General features: G+C 35.6%; 1 protein-coding gene across 2 annotated transcripts in view; it reads right to left on the reverse strand.

Moving 5' to 3' along the window:
• RABEP1 (rabaptin, RAB GTPase binding effector protein 1) overlaps window positions 1-21,193 on the reverse strand; it is a 248,969-nt gene that overhangs the window by 27,810 nt on the left and 199,966 nt on the right. For both annotated transcript variants that reach the window (XM_060290445.2, XM_030861643.2), the window contains 6 exons: window positions 19,679-19,882; window positions 17,696-17,856; window positions 14,403-14,522; window positions 8,452-8,587; window positions 5,225-5,403; window positions 3,082-3,213 (listed from right to left, as the gene is read on the reverse strand). In XM_060290445.2, the coding sequence (XP_060146428.1) occupies window positions 3,082-3,213; window positions 5,225-5,403; window positions 8,452-8,587; window positions 14,403-14,522; window positions 17,696-17,856; window positions 19,679-19,882 (932 nt within the window). The remainder of the gene's footprint in view (window positions 1-3,081; window positions 3,214-5,224; window positions 5,404-8,451; window positions 8,588-14,402; window positions 14,523-17,695; window positions 17,857-19,678; window positions 19,883-21,193) is intronic.

Raw genomic sequence — 21,193 nt, forward strand, 5'->3', positions numbered from 1 at the left:
GGGGATAGGGGCAAGAAAGTTGTGAGGGCCATTTAAAAAACACCAGACTACCATGCTGATAACAATACTTATAAGGAACATATACTTGTAGGGGTATGTAAACTGTTACACTGTTTCTGAAAGATGATTCAACAATATGTTTGCTTATGCTCTTAAACTCAGCAGTTCTCTTCCCAAGAACTTACATGAAGGAAGTAATCAGGTAAGTCCATGACTTTTATACAAAGAAGAATTATATATAATAGCATTATGGCATTACTCATAATAATGAAAATTTTTTTACTAGTGAAAAATGAAACAATTGACTATCCGTTAGTGTGTTAATCATGCTTCTTTTCTATATTTTATGATGTTTTTGACCTTTTGAAGGCCTTGCTGGCTGAGGAGAGACTGCCTCTTCCAAACTAGCTAATTCCTAGAAATAATAAACAACTTACCTATGAATATGTCTTTCACATCTAAATCAGCCAATCTCAAGTCGATACTCCCAACCAACTCCTTTATCTAACTCTTACACACCAAGCCAGTATTTCCCCTGCTCTAAATCAACCCAGGGCCAGGTACCAGAAAACTGAAGATAGACTCTATGCCCCAAAGCCCACTGGATTTATTCAAACTAGCCAGTCCTATGCTATTTACCCTGCCCTACCTTTCCCTCAAAACTCCCAATAATGGCTGTGGTCCATGCTTTCCCCTTGCTCCTGCTTTTACTTCATGACCAACTCTGGTGCTTCTCCATGTGACTCTGCACAGTGTACCATGACTCTCATTTCTAGAGGGACTATAACATTAAACTTTTTGTTCAACGGCATTAACCTCTCTATGTCACCACTTGGTCACCTTTATAAATTAAAACCTGGGCACAAATCAATTTGTAGGAGACTAAGGAATTATGGTACATTTACATGCCGAAATACTGTTAGTCATTAAATATCATTGTGGGGGAAAACACTTACTGATGTGCCAAAACCTTTAAAGACAGATTTAAGTGGGGGAAAAAATGTACATAAAACATCATGTACAGTTACAATCTGTATTATGTTTAAAAAGTACAAATAGAAACACACATATGTTACCTTTGGAAATGGAAAAAGAGGGAAAGGAGAGGTACATACCAAAATGTTAGTGGTGGTATCTCTGGCTAGTAGAATTTATTAGTTATTTTTATTTTGTATGACTTTCTGTACTTTCCAGATTTTCCATAATGAATACATATTACTTTTGTGGTGAGAAAAGCATATTCTAAGCATTTAGGTTAAAGAAGATATAGGGTCCTACAAATTTTAAGTGGCTTTAGCAATATATCTAAGTCTCCAAAGCATTCCATATTAACTTTAAATCAACAGGCTAAAGTAAACTGTCACTGCCTCTCAATACAAAACAAGTACATTCAACATTCAAACTGCAAAACATCAGATCTGAAAGGCTATATTTCAATGTCAGAAAATGTTATGCACAATATACAGTATAAATCTGTTAAAACACTATTAAAAAATTTTAAGTGCTTCACTGTAAATCACAACAAATTTCCTTTTCCTGTTTTCCTGCTAAAATATTTTTTTTTAAGTTTGAAACTTTGCCAAACATTCCTGGACACAGGACTGCATGATGCAGAAACCACATAATATTTGGCAGTACGCAAAAATTGAGACATTCTCTTGGAAGTCTATTTAAAAAAAAAGACAAAGCAGAATCAGGGCAAGGTTCTCAGTGTATGAGCCAAGAGAAAGAATGTACAAAAACAATTACATCATACTTTTCAGTGTCCACTAGGATTTTTTAAAGCATTTTTTCAATGTCAAATAATCCATAAACATGGAAATATGAGCCACCAGCAAGTAGATTTTACATGGCTCAGCGTAAATCTGCAAACTAAACAGAAACATAATACCTTTGAAAGTGAGAAAAGACCCTTATCCAATTTACCTGAAACTGGTTCACCAGGCAGGGAAAGGAGGTAGTGGTGGGGGAGTAAGTATGAATCTCTAAACAGCAGGGACAGTATAAACAATGCACATGAGCATGGACAGCTAGTAGAAACGTCTGGCTGTGATGAAGTGGAGAGTATGCTAAGGCTGGAAGGGTCAATTCAACTCCAAAGGCCCTTGTATGGCAAGCTGGGGAACTTAGTTTTTACCCTAAAGTCAATTAACAGAAGCATTTCCTTCCCTGAAGAAGAGATATCAGCTTGAGTCTTGAAGGATGAATAGAAGAATTCCAGAACTCAGAAAGGCAGAGGGAGGTAAGCATTCCAGGTAAAGGAACCAATGTGCAAGGCAGAGAGTATAGCACAACAAGATGAGCAATGTGGCTAAAAGAGAGTGCATATTATGAAGGGTCTTGACTGTCTGAGTGAGGAAGTTGCACTTAATTATGTAGGTAATGGGAGTGAGTGGTGGTTCTGACTAGGGGAGTAGCCTGACTACAGCTGCACTTAAGAAAAATAAATCTGACAGTAATGCTGAGGGTACAGTGGAATGGGACAGGCTGAAGACAGAAAATGTAATGAGGAGGCCCTTGCCACATGTGGGTGAGAGGCGATGAGGCCATAGGAACACCACTTTACACTTTCCACCTCCAGGTCTCTCTACTCTGCCCATTCCCAATACCTGAAATGTTCTACCCTACTCCATCACAATCTGCCAAACCCCACACACTCTTCTCAGGGCTTAAGATCTAATACTTGATAATACTCAAATACAGGCCATAGAGAATTAAGTGTTTCAATACTTTAGATAAAATCTCTTTTAAACAAAAGCTCGAAGTATTAGAAACATTTATTCATATCAAAAAAGATTTTGCAGATATTATTTAAATTTTCTTCTAACGTTTTAATTTTGGAACCGCTAGAAAAAAGAACGTCTAATTGTTTCGCAGACCATGAGAGAAACTGCGTGTTTCAAAGTGTACTACCTATAATACTGTAAAAACAGTTGAAAATAAAGTATTATCACTTTATCTAATTTTCAGCTAGTAGCTACTACCCACTTCCCATATGAACAATGTAACTAACTGATGTATGAGAAGCTAAAAATGGTTAACGCTGAGTATACGATGATTTTAATTATAGATTCATTATACCTCCTCATTTGATAACTGGGCTGAAGATTCTTCATGAGTTAAAGCACACACTACTGGTATTTTTACTTCTTCCTCAACATTTGTTTTTTTATGATCCTTTCTCTTATTAAGTCTTTGTTGTTCATCTTCCTCCTAAAAGTTAGGAAGAAAAAATACATATTACCCAGGTAATCTATACTTAATGATTCCCACAGTTCTTTAACCACTCAAAACAAATATACAAGTATACTACATGAAAGGCAAAACAAAAGAGAGCAAATCACCCACCTCTTCTTCAAGTGATTTGAGAAAGAAAATTTACATAGAATGTTCCTTCGGCTTATTATGTAAAACAAATAGGAAAAAGTTACAGCATTATACATCCATCTGAAACATGTACAAACTTATATGAAATACCAATGAATGATTGAAGCTGATGTAATAATTCACTCAACAAAGATCAAAGATACCTTCAATGCCCCCCCCCGCAAAACACTCTAGTGGGGAGGGACAAATACACGATTACATCACTATATAAGCATGTACAAGGTTCTATAGGAGAGAAAACAAAGATTTCATCTGAGGGAGCTAGAAAGGGGGGCCGAAAGAAGGTAACACTTGAGCTGGATCTTGAAGAATCAGTAAGATGAGTGCCAATTGTGTGAGAGGAGACAAGCAAGGGTTCCAGGGAGAAAAGTATGTAAAAGGGAGAGGGGCAAGGAAGAGCAGGCATGTGGGGAATACTGAATAATCTCATGTGACTAAAAAGAGGGCAGGCACATGAGCAGTGAGGTACATGGAGAAGGGGGTGGTGATTAAGTGCTTAGACTCTGGAATCAGAGATTAGTCAACCCTCAGATAGGCCATTAGTCCCTATCTCATATGGGAACTTTTGTTGTGTGTTTTTCTGTTTTGAGAACCACATGAGATAAAGCTTTACATATAAAGCCTTAGCACAACGCTGGCACATAGGCCTTAAATGACCAGTTCTGGAATTTAGACTATTCTAATGGGAAGCAGGAAAAGCATGATTGTATCTGTACTTTAGAATCTAAATCCTCAAGTTGACTGTGTCTACACACAAGATGAATGAATCAATTAAGAGAAAAGAAATTTAAAAAGGAAGAAACTTCTGAAAAACAAAATCTAACCTAAGTTACAGAAGATAATTTAAAATATTTCTTACAGTACCTACAAAAGCTTCTACACAGCTATCCTAGGGAAATATTTGCACACATACACAACATAGTATAGGATATTAGCTGCAAAACTATTTAAAATGACAAAAAAAAAAAAAGAAGAAGAAACCATCTAGATGCCCACTACAAAGAGAAGGATTAAATCAAATATAGTACATCCATGTTACCAGCTAACAAGAATGAGATAGATCTCTAAAGTGAAAATATATCCAAGATGATGCTTATGAGAAAAATGAGCTACAGAATAAATACTTATACTATGATTTCAGTTGTATGGGGGAAAAAAAACCTGAATATACACTTATAAACACATATAAGTGGTGTGGAATACTACCTTCCAAACTGATTATTCCTGATTACAAAAGTGGTTATTTCCGCGAAGGAAGTATGTGAGATGTCAAGGGAGATTTTCACTTTATCACTTTATTTTTTCACTTTGTATTTAAACCAAAATATTTTAACATGAGAATGTATTCATGCATTACTCATATAATTTAAATAATTGTTTTTTAAGATAAGGAGAAAACAGGATCCTGGGTATGCAGCCCTCTAGACACCTGCCTTTTCATATCACTCAGCCTCTCCATCCCCACCCATCACTGTCTAATAAGGCTTTTAGAGCAATGTCACAAAAGACATGGCCTGGATTAACACAATTCAGGAGCCCTAGGAGAACTGGACAGAACTGCAGAGAAAGATTTTCTCAGAAATATGCACTACTGCATCCTGCAGACTGAAGAGGATCATTTCTAAATCAGTTCTTCCCCCTTCCCCCCAGACAAGGCCATTTCTAAAGTTGAAAAGCAAAATCCCTCAAATGTAGCTATTATGTTTTTTGAAATGGCATGCATCAACTTTGTTTCAGGCTTAAGTCAATCTATAATATACATAAAGAAATATGATCATGTGTCGGGGTGGAGTGGTTTATTAACAAGGCAAACAAGTCCTACAAAACTGGTATTCACCTGATCTTTCTTCTTCAGTTCTTCAACTTGTCGGAGCTGTTCTGAAGTTAGCACAATTTCCATTCGCTGCATGTCCCTCATCAGCAAACGCTGAGATTCCAGGAACTGGTCATTGGCCTTCTGCCACGTGTGTTTCAACTGGTTGTGCTGCTGTCGCTCTTGCTCCAAGAGATGGCATACTGTTTAGGAATCCCCCAATCAAAAACACTGAATTTTAATGGTAGGCAATTTCTTTAACATAGGACTAACTAGACTAGACCTGACCAAAGGTCCATCCGGTCTGGGATTCTGCCTCTGACAAGAACCCAGGGGCAACCTGCCATAGGACAAGGCAGCTGTCCCCACACCACCTGTCTAAGCAGAGTCTCCCAAAGTGTGTTCCTAGGAAGAGCAACATGTGAAAAAAAGATTTCTGTGCTCAGTGAGTTTCAGAAACCTTGGGTTAAAAACTTTTTTTTAAAGATTTCTTTACTGCAGGACTTTGAACTCAGGGTCTTAAGTATGTCTATGTTCTCTTGTAAGTTGATATATAATACAATACCTCCCAAATATATTTGACAAAAAAATCCTTTCCACAGTGCCACTCACGTAACAAATGTTCTAGGGAATACAATTTGGGAAACATTGCTCTAAAGGGAAAACACACAGTAACCACTCCTAATTGTCTTTAATACACTCTGAATAAATCTTGTTATCCAGGAATCCTTCTTGAGTCCATTTAGTTTTGACCTCTCAGGATAAGTCAAAGAATCTTTGTAAATGCTTGTGTTACTGATATTCATCAGCTCAGCCATCTTCTTTGGGAAAAAAAGAATAGATGGTATCATCTATCAGCCCATCTACCCAGTTACCCAAGCCAGAAACCTGAGAGACAACTCATACTTCTGACTTTTCCTCACCCAACACATTCAACTGTGACAGAGGCCTACTAATGCTACTTCCTGTGTGATATGACACTCCATCTTCTGCCTTCTGCCTTAGATTTAGGACTTAGACAACTACAACAGGAGTCTCTTCATAACCCTTCCTGCCATTCGTCTGGCCCTCTGTATTCTATCCTCCACACTGCTGTAAAACTAAACTCTCTAGAAGGTAAAACATTACCACTCTCAAGCTTAAAACCCTTCAGAGAAGCCAGTCACAAAAGGCCACATACTATATAATCCCAATCCCATTTATACAGAAGTCCAGAATAGGCAAATCTATAGAGACAGAAAGTAGATTAGTGGTAGCCAGGGGCTGGGGGGAAGAAGAGAATAGGGAATGACGGGGAATGGGTACAAAATTTCTTTTTGGAGTAATGAAAATGTTCTGGAGGCAGGTAGTGCTGATGGTGTACGACTTTGTGAATATATTAAACATCACTGAACAGGTACCTTATCTCGGTAAAGCTGTTATTTAGGACAAAAAATACTTCTAAATCCTTCAGAGCCTCCTTATTACCAATACGATAAAATCCAGAATCCTTAGCATAAGGTCTCCAGGATCTGGCCCATGTCTACCTCTCCTGTCTCACATTTTGCTCCAACGCCTATTGCATTTTAATCTTGCTGAACTATATTTCTTACAGTTTCGCTACCTTGTTGGACCACATGCAAATGGCGTTGAATGCCATGCTCCTCTCTGACGACCTGACAAACACCTACCTATCTTTCAAAACTCCACTTAACAACCTCTTTTAAGAAGCCTATTCATGGCACCGTTGCCTCCTAACACACTTCCTAGCACATATGATATGAAACTGCACTGCACTTGGTTGCATATCTAATTTCCCCAATTTAGGCTCTAATTTACACTGCTGCTCAATTTTTAACTACCTTCTTTTCACGTAAATACTACTTTTTTGGTGTGAATGTTTCAGTAGAAATTACTCTACCCCCTTACTCATTTTAGTGAAACTTCTCAGATACTTCTCCAGGTATATTAGGAAGGTCTGGTAGTCTTGCACTATGTCTGGAAGGGTTGGGACACATAGGTTAAACAGAAAGTCCTTTTTCTTCTGGACATCCTTTCAGAGTTTGAGTGTCTTTTTGACTGCAACAGCACTTTTGAAAAGCATTTCCTGAGAGCCAAAGACTCAAACACTGGATTACTTTAATAACATTTTATAAAGTAATTCTGTAGGCTTATATAATTTCAACTTCCCACTATTTGGGATAAAAACCTAACTCCTATGCAAACCTGAGTTATCTATGGAAGAGCTATATTTTCCATGACCACAGTCCTAAATTTTCATATTAAAACATGTTACTAGTATAACCTGCAACGAATATAAGATTTCAAGAGGTCCATGCATTTAGATGAGGTAAAAATTTAGATCTTTATTTTCACTAACTCTAACTGAAATTTATCATTTCCTTCAATTATAAAATATAGACAACAAACCACAGTAAGTATAACAATACCCATGACTTGGTCACTAACAGGAGTCATAGATACTTTTGTATCTCAGTACAGTTGTTGCAGATATCTTAATATATTATTTATGCTCATCATACTTCAAAATTACAGTAGTTATTAGACCTGGTACTAGACCTTGTTATTTAATGCATTGATAAAATAGCACATTTATTACTATAAGTTTGCAGTTATTTATATTTTGATAACTGTTTTATAATATAATTGATATATTTTATAATTCTATGTATTTTATGTATTAAAAACATTATTCTGAGAGGGCTTCACAAGACTGCCAAAGGAGTCTGTGACACAAAAAGGTTACGAATCTCAGGTATACAAGATTCACTAAAAGAATTAAAGACAAACATATATTTTAATGGGAAAGGATGAGCCTATTTCCCCTATCCTGAGAAAACAGAGTCAATTTCTGCATCACTCTGCTACCAGACTAGCGAAATCAAAATTATCTCTTACAAACAGGGGTGCTACTTAAGAACACTAGAATCTACCATCTGCCCTCTCTGTCCCATTTTCACTTTTGCTAATTCACCTCCACCAAAATAGGTCTGAAGCAAAAGCAGTTTAAGCAGCAACTTCCTATTATCTTTCTGCCCAGAGTTTGTGCCCTATGAATTCTTACTGGGGTCCTGGAGGAAACAGAAACCATTAACAATCCAAATATCTTTTCAAACCAACTGCAAAGCTTAAACTGAATCACTAACATGTTAGATTGGCATTTTGGAATTTGTTACTGTTATTAATCAATATCACTTTTACTTACATAGTTCTCTTACAGACTGAGATTAAAAATATAAATATATTTTTACCTTCATGCAATTCTTTCCGAAGTTTCTCAGCATCTTCCTGTAAAACAGATTTCTGAGTATTCAAAACAGCCACGTACATCTCCAGATCAGTCCTACAAGATTTCTCAGCTTCCAGATAATGATTCAGTTCTTTAACCTGAAAAAGATGCAATTCGATTAAACTAAAATTTCCAACAGTGTCTACCTTAGGTATGATGGTAAGTTCTGGAGGTACCTTGAAAAAAGTTTACATTTATATTTATGTAAATTTAAATTTACCCCCAAATTAACATTTATAATTTTTAATTACAAAACAAACATATACTTACTAAAGAAAACTGGGAAAATAACATAATTGACAATAATTAATAGTAAGAATTATCCATAATCATCACCAGAGTAAATATACAATTGAGATTACACGTAACAGTTTTGTACCTTGCTTTTAATAACGTGGTTCCAATTTGTATTCCCAGAGCAACATACACATGTGCTCATTTTATCACATACTCAGTGAACCCAGGTTGTTGTTGTTTTTTGTTTTTTATTTTTGTTGTTTTTTTGTTTGTTTGTTTCTTTCTTTCTTTCTGCGGTACGCGGGCCTCTCACTGTTGTGGCCTCTCCCGTTGCAGAGCACAGGCTCCGGACGCACAGGCTCAGCAGCCATGGCTCACGGGCCCAGCTGCTCCGCGGCATGTGGGATCTTCCCAAACCGGGGCACGAACCCGTGTCCCCTACATCGGCAGGCGGACTCTCAACCACTGCGCCACCAAGGAAGCCCCTTATTTTTGTTGTTTTTTAAACAGTATTTTCTAAAGATAAAAATGGTATCATACTCTTTCAAGTTTGCTTTTCTTTGATTTCTGGTGAGGTAATTCCAAATGCCTTAAATTTACAAAAAGGAGACATTTTCATAGACATAAATTCATGGAAGGAAAAAAGAGGAAGCCATGATGGAAAAAACAACCTGTCTCATACTGTAATGAACATAAACTTGAAGCCAAGTGCAGAATACTTTTTAAAATCACATCTTTTTTTTAATGTCTTATTTCTGTTGAACAATTAACTATAATTTTCAAATATTAACAATATAGTCTAATATCTGAAATAGTTCCAACCAAAATAAAATGCAATCTTGCCCCAGAAAGTGATTAAAGAATCACTTGCTCTACCCTTCCTTACAAATTGCCCATCATAAATTGTGGCCATTTAAACTAACTTTCAACTTTTTCAAATGGTTATGTCTAATTTCACTTTCAAGGTTATATTTATGCCTTTTATCTTCCCATTTCTTCAACTTGAAATAGCTGGCTGATCTGTTTTCAGTTATCTTTACTCCTAGACCATTAATACAATACATTAGCACTGGTCATGGACTAAAATGATTATTTAAGCTGCCATCTGATGCTTCACTGGAGGCTGTCAGCCAACCAGAAACGTACTATACACTAACCAAGCATGACAAAGTGCTGACTGTTGTCAGGCACTTTCCCTATCACCTGGAGAGGTGGTAATTCAGTTAATGATAAAGGAAAGTCAATATGTCAGATATAAAATGGTGGTATATAACCACTAACTCTATCAGCTATTACTTCTTAGAATAAATATTTGACTCTATAAATAACGAATTAATTTCTAACATTCAAAAGCTACTGAGCAGAACTCTGGGAAGATGGTGACAGTGAATGTGTGGTACACGGATTTTCTTGAATTCCACACACCCTAACAACAGAACTAATAAGATAACAGAACTCAGAATACATGAACATCTACCAAAAAGAAAAAAAAGCAATAATTAGAGGGTGGGGACAAACCACTGAAAGCTATCTATATGGAATTACATGGTATCAGCATCTGTGCAGGAGAAAGTAAAGGCAAGTAACAAGGGCCGGAGAACTCCCAAAATATTCAACAGGGATTCCAACTTCACAACAGCAGCTGAAAAGTGGGAAGAGTTTCACACACTCCAATCGTGGATAAACACAACAAATTTATGTTGTAAGGCTTAAATCTGGTTAGAATAAAACGGCATTTGATTTTCACTTACATTTCCTTGATTTCTAGTGAGACTGAATATCTTTTCACATTCCTTAACTTCCTCTTTTGTGAACTGCTCGTTCATATTCTTTGCTTGTTTCTCTGTTGGGCCATTTGTCACTTATGGACATGGCAATTTTTATTAATTTTGGACACTAATTTTTTGTCAGGTATAGATAACTTTTAACAGTCTATAATTTTCTTTTCAACTTTTTGTGGTATCTTTTAATAAGGAAGTTTTATATTCTAATGTAGGCAAATTTGTCAATCTCTTCTTTCATAGTATTTTTACCTTATTTAAGAAATGTTTTTGTATCTCACATAACATATTCTCCTTTTTAAACATTTCACTGAAATTAAGTTTTGAAAAGTGTGAGGTAGAAAGCTAACCTCACTTTAATCCATATTTATAACTATTTTAAAAGCCTATTTTTAAATAATCCATACTTTTCCCACTGACTTGTAATGCCACCTGTCAAATATCAAATTTCCATATATATATGGATATATTTCTGGGCTCTCTATCTGTTCCACTGGTCCATTTGTTTATCTTTAAACCAGCAACAAACTATCTTAATTACAGTAGCTACAGTAACAGTAAAGCTACTCTAAGTCTTAATACTGGTAGGTAGGGCAAGTCTCCATACCTTGCCTTCTTCAAAATTTTGCTGGGTGTCGGGGCTTCCCTGCTGGTGCAATGGTTAAGAATCTGCCTGCCAATGCAGGGGACATGGGTTTGAGCCCTGGTCCGGGAAAATCCCACATGCCACAGAGCAACTAAGCCCGTGCACCACAACTACTGAGCCTGTGCTCTAGAGCCCACAAGCCACAACTACTGAGCCCGCGTGCCACAACTACTGAAGCCCACGCTCCTAGAGCCTGTGCTCCACAACAAGAGAAGCCACCGCAATGAGCAAGCCCGTGCACTGCAACGAGGAGTAGCCCCCGCTTGCTGCAACTAGAGAAAGCCCGCGTGCAGCAATGAAGACCCAACACAGCCAAAAATAAATAAATTCAATTAATTAATTAAAAAAAATTTTGCTGGGTGTATTTCTGATCCTTTGCTTGTCCATATGAATTCTAGGATCTACTTATCGAGTTCCTTATTAAACCCTGCTGGATTTTGAGGGGAATTTTGAATTTACAGATTAATTTGGGGATATACTGCCTGCTTTACAATACAGTATTTTCTCACTCAGGAGCACACATGTATTCAAATTTTCATTTATAATGTGTTCCATAAAGATCTTACTCATTTTTATTTAGATATATTCTCAGGTAACTAATATAGGTTTTGTTTGTTTGCTATTGTGAACAGGAATTTTTCCCCATTGCATTTGTAAGTTGGATATTACTGGGGTACACAAACACTACTATTTTTGCATGTTGATCTTGCTGGAAACAACTTTCCTAATTGTATGTCTGAATATTCTCTTGCCTTCCTATACAGAAAATCAGTTTCACCACTTTCTTTCCAGTTATTATGCCTCATTTCTTTACCTTGGCTTATCTTATCACCTAGGACCACATAAACAATCTGAGCAAAATCACTGAGCACGGGCCTCCTCATATGTTCCCATCATTAATGGTGAGGCTGCTAAACATTCATCATTAAGTATGATGTTTGCTGAAGGTTTGATAAATAGCCCTTTAGTAAGTTATTGGGTATTTAAATTTATCAAATGCCTTTCTGAATCTAAGATGAATTTACTACTCTTCTCCTATAATCTTTTTATGTGGTACATAAAAATAATAGGTTTTCTGGTGATATACCATCCTAAATTCCTGGGAATATCCCTTTTTGATCATGATGTCTTTTTTGCTTTTTCTTTTCCTTTTTTTTAACTACACAGCTGAAAATTTTTGTTTCTGTATTCCTAAATGAGATAGATCTAAAATTTTCTTTTAATACCTTTTTGTGAGTTTGTTTGTAATGAAGTTATGTCTCATAAAATGAGTTGGAGAGCTTTCCCTCTTTTTCTGTTCTCTAACAGTTTGTAAAATATAAGGATTACCTCTTTCCAAGAGCTTTGGAAAAACCTGTCTGCAAAACTAACTGAGTCTAATGTCTTTTGGAGGATAGGAGACAGGAGAAAAGGAGATTCTGACTATAAATTCACTTTCTTTAATAGTTACTAACTACATCGGCTCTCCTATTTTATCTTGAGACAATATTGGCTAATTATTTCCTATCAGAAATTTTTTCATTTCATCAAACTTACTTCATTTCAAACTTATTGCTGTGACATTGTCCATAGTATTTATTATTTTTAAGTCTCTACTGATTTGTAGTTATTTCCCTCTTTCATTTATAATGGTTTAAGTCTTTTTTCTTTTTTCCTAATTAGTCTTATCAGGTTTGCCTATCTTACTACTTTTTTCATTTTTTTCATTATATTCACAATTTTCCTTTTGCTTTTCTATTTCACTAATTTCTGCTCTTACCTGCATTATTTCCTTCCATTCATACTGTTTGTACTATTGTTCTATTTTTAGATTCTTGAGTAAAAAATTCAAATCACTCTAAATATTTTACAATTCTTTTTTCCATATGAGTTAAATTTTTTTCATTTTCCAGACATTTCATCTCAGTTATATTTTATTGTAAATAATTTAATAACCTGTGGTCAGAGATTTGGGTGTGTATAACATCAAATCTTCAAAATCTGATGACATTTCCTTTGTGACATTATGAAAAGTATAATGTACCTAAAAATAACAATATTTATTCCATGCACTATCCTAAGTGCCTTATGTGTTAACTTATATAATCCTCATAACAGCCTTATGAAGGAGGTAGTATTATCCCCATTTTACGGTTGGGCAAACCAAAGCACAGTAAGATTAATTAATTTGCCCAAGGTCATCCATCTAATAAATGTTGAGCTCTTAACTACTATGCTCTACTAGTGTATGAAATATAATCTCTCTCTCACTCTCTTAGTGACAGGATTCTATGTCTATTACATCTAAATTATTAATCAAGTTGCTCAAAACCCCTATATCCCTACTAATGTTTTTTCTGCTTGCACTATCATTTGCTAAAGGACAGTTTAAATCTCCTACTATAATTGTGAATGTCAATTTCCCCTCATAATTGTCACTTTTTAGTTCACATATTTCAAGGCTATGTAAGATGCATTCAAGTGCATGACTGTCATATCTCATTGATGAATTATAAATTAGAAGGGGTCCCTCTTTATCTCTATTAATTCTGTTTTCCTTTCATCCTATCTGTTTCATATTACAATTGCTAAACCAAGTTTCTTTTGATTAGAATTTACAAGGCATTGCTTTAAGTCTCTTTTTTTTCCAATCCTACTTTACATTTTATTTTAGGTATACGTCTTATAAGCAATATAAATTTAGATTTTTAAAATCTAGTCTCTTTTAGTAGGTAATTATCACTTACTAGGATTATTGATACATGCCCATTTCTACACTCCTATATGTATTTCTACATTCCTATGTTGTGTTTCTGTTTACTACCTCTAAATTTTTTTTCTTTCTTTCCTACTTTAATTATTAAAATGGTTTGACATCCCCTTGTATTTTTTTCTGTTGCGTCTTTATAGCCAACAAATCCAGCCACACTATAGCTATGTCAAAGATCAATTCTGGGGCTGATGTCAGAAAACAAAGTCACCTTTGAAAACTTTATTTTCCTTCATAACAAAACAAGAGAGATCAGGTCTCATTTTGATAAGAAAATAAACACTGACTTTGTAACAAAGCAGCACAAGCATCACTACTGTCATTATTTTAAATATCCATAAGGAGAAATCATCTCCAAACATTTTCTTGCATTTTCAAGAAAGCAAGAGTCTTAAGATGCATAGTTTAAATTACAGTTTACTCCCTTAGTATTCTAATTTTGCTCATAGCATTAGGGCAAAACCTTGGTTTCAAGCAAATGGATTACAATGTTTCACAACCTTTGAGGCCTCCAGCTCTTTAATCTTGTCTTCAGCCTCTGTCAGTTTATCTTTCAAAGCTGCAATTTCCTTCTCCATAGGCATCACAACAGACCGAAGTTTTTCAGCATCCTCTTGGGCCTACGGTTAAAAAGAATTAAATGCTACAACTTACTGATTTATTGCTTTTCTAAAAAACTCTGACCTCTCCACTTATTAAAATTAGTATAATAAATAAGTCTAGCAGGCACTGTATTAGCACTCACAAGATTGAACCACGTCTAGCTTTTAAATGCTGCATTACTTTGAATGTCAAGTCATAATCACAGCTTTCCCAAATATTCCGTTTAGAACTTGGGAATAAGTAGGAAAATGGATCCACTACGACAAATTTGACTTTTTTTTTTTTTAAGTGAAAGCAGGTTTATTTAGAGAGATACACATTCCACAGACAGAATGCAGTCTGTCTCAGAAAGTGAAAGCAGCCACAAATTTGACTTTTTAATTAGTTGAGTAACTGAGTTGGAAAATATCTATATATAAAAGGAAATGCATATAATAAATAATTTTTATAATTCTGGTTACTAAATTAATGAAACCATAATCTCTTACAAATACTGAAAGGACTAATTAGTTTTTTAACATAAAAAAATAAAACATTTATTTCCTAAAATATTAGAAAATTATGTTTCTATAAAAGGGCTTCCATCTAATTATTTAAACAGGGTATTTATCATTTTACTTTTGATATCTACATGAAACAAACCCAAAAAATAACCCTTAAAACCATGCTGCTTTCCATCCTTCATTCTCAAAAACATGGATTAAAAGGAAACATCCATAAACTAGTAAGTTGGTAAGAAACTTAATTTTATTTTATATACACACACGTATATTCACACAGAAACAAAGGCAGACTCAAAAAGTTAGCTTTTTTCCTTCTAGTGAAAATGAAAATTAATCTTATTCACTGAATTTAAAACAGTCCAAGCTTCTCCTGAAGTGTTCAAGATAGGGAAAACATTTTCTATGCCAAAATGTGAGTGGAGATTTTAAAAAAAAATGATATCTCTCAGAAAAGAGAGACACACTTTGTTTTCCAGTGCTTGCAAAGTCATTTCATCATTTATTTTATTTTGAACTAAGTCCTGTTTGGAAAAGACATGTGAGCTTAAAATATCTTCAGCCAAGGCTAATTTGGGACGCTTATAGAGGTCTGCTGATTAAAATCATCAGGGAAAAAAAAGGAGAGAAGAAGCAAAGAATTTAATACAGATTGAGTTATTTATTAATGCAACGATGACCTCACAATTCCAAGTGATGCATATCATAACAAAACTTTTAAAGATGATTTTTTTAAATAACAGAAAGGTCACTAAAAACAAGGAAAAGCTGAGACACTATCACAGCCAAGAGAAGCCTAAGAGACATGACTAAATGTAATGTGGTATCCTGGATGGGATTTTGGAACAGAAAAAAGGACTTGGGTAAAAACTAATGAAATCTGAATACAAAGAAAGGACTTTAGTTAACAATAATCAATATTGACTTATTAATTGTGACAAATGTACCATACTAACATTAAGACGTTAATAGGGGAAACTGGGAGTGGAGTATATGGGAACTGTGTAGTATCTTCACAATTTTTCTGTAAATCAAAAACTGTTCTAAAAAATAAAGTTAACTTTAAAAAATAAAAATTTTAAAAAGGATAAAAAGTGGCAGACTGCAGAAATTATGACTATGAATATATAAGAATATCCTCATGTGAATGGTACTGTGGCTCTGAATAAAATGTCTAATGATAGCATCAACTATGAATTACTCTGAAACGACCTGACAGAATTGAAGACTACCTACTTTGGCTAACTATGGTAGATGACTAAGTGACTAGTGATCATGAAGACATTGTCAGATCCTCATGAAGAAGCTGAATTACAATCTTTTCCTGAAATAAGACAATGTAACTAACTATTCCTCAAGGTTCAAGCTTTTGTTTTGGGTGTTGAGTTCTCATATGATTTTTACACTATAAAAAAAAATTAAATAAACTTCTAAATATATAAAAGTAGTCCTTGTATGAACCAAGATTATGATTAATTCAACTGAAAAGAAAAATCAAACTCTAATTATTATTTTATATGTGATTTCAAATATATGTATGTATATAAATTAATAAATTAAAAGTTTCTGGGGCTTCCCTGGTGGCGCAGTGGTTGAGAGTTCGCCTGCCGATGCAGGGGACACGGGTTCGTGCCCCGGTCCAGGAAGATCCCACATGCCGCAGAGCGGCTAGGCCCGTGAGCCATGGCCGCTGAGCCTGTGCGTCCGGAGCCTGTGCTGCGCCACGGGAGAGGCCACAACAGTGAGAGGCCCGTGTACCGCAAAAAAAAAAAAAAAAAGTTTCTGTAATGGCCTACGTGGGGAAAGAATCTTAAAAAAGAAAAGAAAAAAGAGTGGATATATGTATATGTATAACTGATTCACTTTGCTGTACACCTAAAACTAACACAACATTGTAAATCAACTATACTCCAATAAAAATTTTTTAAATTAAAATTAAAAAATAAAGTAAAAGCTTACATAATCAAACTGGCCAAAAAGCTTTTTAAATTTTCTCAATGATAAAATATTTCATCTTATATTTAGTTGTTCTATGGTCAGGCATCTTACGGTAAAATGTTCAAGCATAATATGCAGTACATTCGTCACACAGGAACCAAGGTATACTGAGAAAGAAGGAAAACTAAAATCTGTTCTCAGGCTTCAGTTTAGACACAAACACCAAGCAACAACACTCATTCAACAAATATTTACTAAGCACCTATGCGCGAGACACTACTCTTAAGCATTTAGGATACACAACAAACAAGACTTCTGCCCTCGTGAAGCTTGCATTCTAGTAAGGAGGAAAAGGCAGCAAACATTACTAAACATAATAAATAGGTGAACTCTATGTACATTATAAGGAAATAAATGTTATGGAAAAAGAAAAATGAGAACAGGATAAGAACAAGTTGTGGTAGGTGGGGGAGGGAGGTGGGCAGGTTGCAATGTTAAATGGGGTGGTCAGGATAGGTCTCATGAGGTGGAGGCAATTGGTCAAAGATTTGAAGATGAGGGACTCAGCCAAACATATATCTGGGGGAAGGTCATCAAATTGTTTAGTACTGTATTTAAGTCTGTGTCCAAATAATTTCTCTAACAGAAAACAAAAACGTACAACTTCTATTACCATAATGATATTAGTTGAAGCATTACAACAAAAATATTTGGATTGAAATATTTCTATAGATGAATACATTCCTTCATACCTTTTTCATTTCATTTTCTAAATTTTCCTCCTCTTGACCTTCAGACAGCCTTCTCCTTAAATCAGCTATTTCCCTCTCTGCGGATTCTCGATACTGTGCCCACTGTGTCCGCTCCTGCTCCAGCCTAAGGTGGAACTGATGTTCATAGTCACGAACTGTTTCTACAAAACATCACCAAATATTTCTAAGCGTTCTGGAAAAAATGTCCTGGCACACTAAAATTTTATAAGTAGTTATATAAAGAATTTAAGCCTAGTTTCTGGAAATCTTTTAATTCACTAAAACCAAAAGCACTAAACTAACATTTCTAGTTCTTACTACACGTAGAAATTTTGCTAAGGACCTTAAATCATCTCTAATCTTCACAATAAATCTGTGCCACATATTATTTTACAGATGAGGAAAGCTTAGGAGAGGTTAAATACTCTGGCCAATATTTCATAACCAGAAAGAAACAGAGCTAGAATTCAAACCTAAGGCCAACTCTAAACCCTATGTTCTTAGATACAACACTATGACTCCTAAGACAAATATAACGTGTCACCCCAATACAACTATATGCCTGAAAGGGTGAGAAAAGGGATATATTTTCAGAATGTTTTTACTATAACCCAAGATTCTAACTTGAGACAAATTCTATAAAGTCTTTATAAAATGACTTTATCTTTAATACAATCTTAAAACATGTGATAAACACTGCTGGTTGTCCATTAATTTCCACTCTTTCTTCTTTCTTACTAACAAAACCCCAATTTTGTTTAGGAAGTCAACGGCCCAATTTTAAAACTAGAGTTTCTAGATGCCTTGGTAGTTATGTGTAATCAGAAACCTCTATAAAGTGTGTGTGAGGGAGTGGGGCGGGGGGAAATATGCTGGAGATTTCTAGAAAGTTTTTGCTTTACTCAGGCGGACTGGAGGAAGAGCAGTCATTTTTTTCAGCCACAAGGCAAAATGAAGATGAAAACCACATGCTAAGGGTGAAGGAAAAGAAAAGCTGAAGGAGCCTAGGACAGTGATGACATCAGGAACCACTGTACCCAGCCCTAGGTTACCTACCTCTGGATTTCTCATGTGAAAAAAATGAATTCTTATTTGGGTAAGCTGTTATGGTCAGGAATGTAACATGAGGCTTAGAGTAATCCCTAGGTGATGGCCACAAACTCAGAAAACAGTGCTTGTCTTACCTGCCTTCTCACAGAGTACTAAGGCAAAAGTGACACATAACTGCGAAGACGGGAAAAAGTGTCATCACTATTTCACATTTATATTATTAACAAAACTAATTCTGGAAACCCAAAGATTCAGGGGGCAGCTTATTTCATTATCATTTTTTCAGAAATGCAGGAATTAATAAGCACTAGTCCTAAAAGTTGATAGAGACTAAACTGCTACTCTTCCTTTGGACCAAGGGTCACCAGCTGGTAGCTCATAAAGCCTATTCTAACCTACAGGCCACTCTACCTCATAGACTGAGTGAAGATTTCACATAAAAATCCAAATTTTTCTTTACAATGTAAAATTATGGCAACACTGGCCTGGATGGGCAATAATTAGCTGGAACTAATAAGTGTAAATAGTAACTTCACTCTTTGCATGGGAGGTCTCTCCAGTTCTGCACACTTCCTGTGCCCACACACAGCTTCATTCATTGACATTACTGGCCTGCCTCTCCTATAAGAAAATCCATTATGAAGCCCTGCTTTAAACCTTATAATGAACTATAGTTTTCATTTAATGCAGTATCTCTGTAACACTCTCATCATAATTCTCCATTATTAAATTTGTTAAAGATACAGATGATATACCCATTGGCTTCCCTTTTATTTTGAATATGACAGTACATCTTGAAGATGGTAATACATAAAGCCACAAATGAAACATAAATGAAACTCAGGATATATTTTAAGACCTTCTGAAAATGTTCTCAATCATCAGAATCAGTTATCTTAGAAAATCATAAAATAGATCTGTTTTTATCTTTACCTTTCATAACAGCCTGAAGTGAAGCAACTTCTTCTCTCCACTGTCTTTTCACTTCATCTATAGCTTCTTGCTTGGTATTCTCAGACACCGTGGCAATGGCCTTGATATTTTCCATCTCTGCTTGGGCTTCCCACAGCTGTGTCCGAAGATGTCCCAAATCATCTTGTGCAGCTTGTAAAACTGCATTTTGCCTCTTCAGATCCTCTAGGAAAAAAAGTAAAAGACTTTCCATTAATGAAAAGTTTACCTTTATCAGGCTGACATTCTAATGAAAAAATTAAGCATTACATTTTTATATGTTAACTTAGAAAATCATTTTAATAAAGGTAAGATTTAACGTATGCTGGGTATCACGAATCAATTATTAACTATCTAACCAAAGAGTGATTAAGGCCACATAGTTTTAGAACTAAATTCAGGCTCTTTCACCCACTGGCTAACTTATTTAACCTCTCTGGCCTCAGTTTCCACATCTACAAAATTAGAATAAAAATACCCACCTCAGAAAGTTGTTTTAATGATAAAACAAGTTATTGAAACACAATTCAAGAAATGGTTAATAAAAGAAGAAAGAAAGCCAGAGTACATGGCAGATAACTAGGTCTAGGCTTTTTTAAAGTTGGGATTAATTTCTCGGCACCCCTTTACCATCTCTTAAATATTAAATTGATCTGATGTGCCTACTACATGATTTAAGCCTAAGTAGGATATCTGTTCGGCCAAATTGACTTCCAAAAAAGATGAACCTACCAACAGTATATAGGGGTGTGTCTGTTTTCTCACACCCTTACCAACAGTCACTATTTTCCATTTTTTTAAGTCCTTGCCAACATCATGGGTAGAAAATGGTGAGTTTTAAAATCTATATTTCCCTATTAATAGAGAGGTTGAGTATCTTTTCATACATTTATTAGCGACCAGTATTTCCTCTTTGGTGATATCTTTTACCTGTGATTTCCAATGAATTGTTTTTCTTCTAATTTGGGAGAATATTTTATACATACTGGATATTAATACTATTTTATCTTACAAAACTGTTCCCAGTCTGCTGCTGTTTGTCTCAACTTCCTTGTTTTTTTTTGCGGTACGCAGGCCTCTCACTGTTGTGGCCTCTCCCGCTGCGGAGCACAGGCTCCGGACACACAGGCTCAGCGGCCATGGCTCACGGGCCTAGCCGCTCCACAGAATGTGGGATCTTCCCGGACCGGGGCACGAACCTGTGTCCCCTGCATCGGCAGGCGGACTCTCGACCACTGCGCCACCAGGGAAGCCCTCAACTTCCTTTTTAAAAAATATTTATGCAGAAGAACTGTTCATCTTTGCAAAGTCATCAATTTCCTTTACGGAGCACAATAACTACCTCGACCAGTCATGAAAACAATTTAAGTTCTAATGCTACTACTAACAGCTGTGTAACTTTAATGGCATCACAAGGCCATCAAGCCAGAATAATGGCAACACTTTTCTGTATAAACTTCTAAGTACTTGAAAAACGTCAAAGAGATAGTATCAATG

Source organism: Globicephala melas, chromosome 20 (assembly GCF_963455315.2).
Source record: "Globicephala melas chromosome 20, mGloMel1.2, whole genome shotgun sequence".
Classification (NCBI taxonomy): Eukaryota; Metazoa; Chordata; class Mammalia; order Artiodactyla; family Delphinidae; genus Globicephala; species Globicephala melas.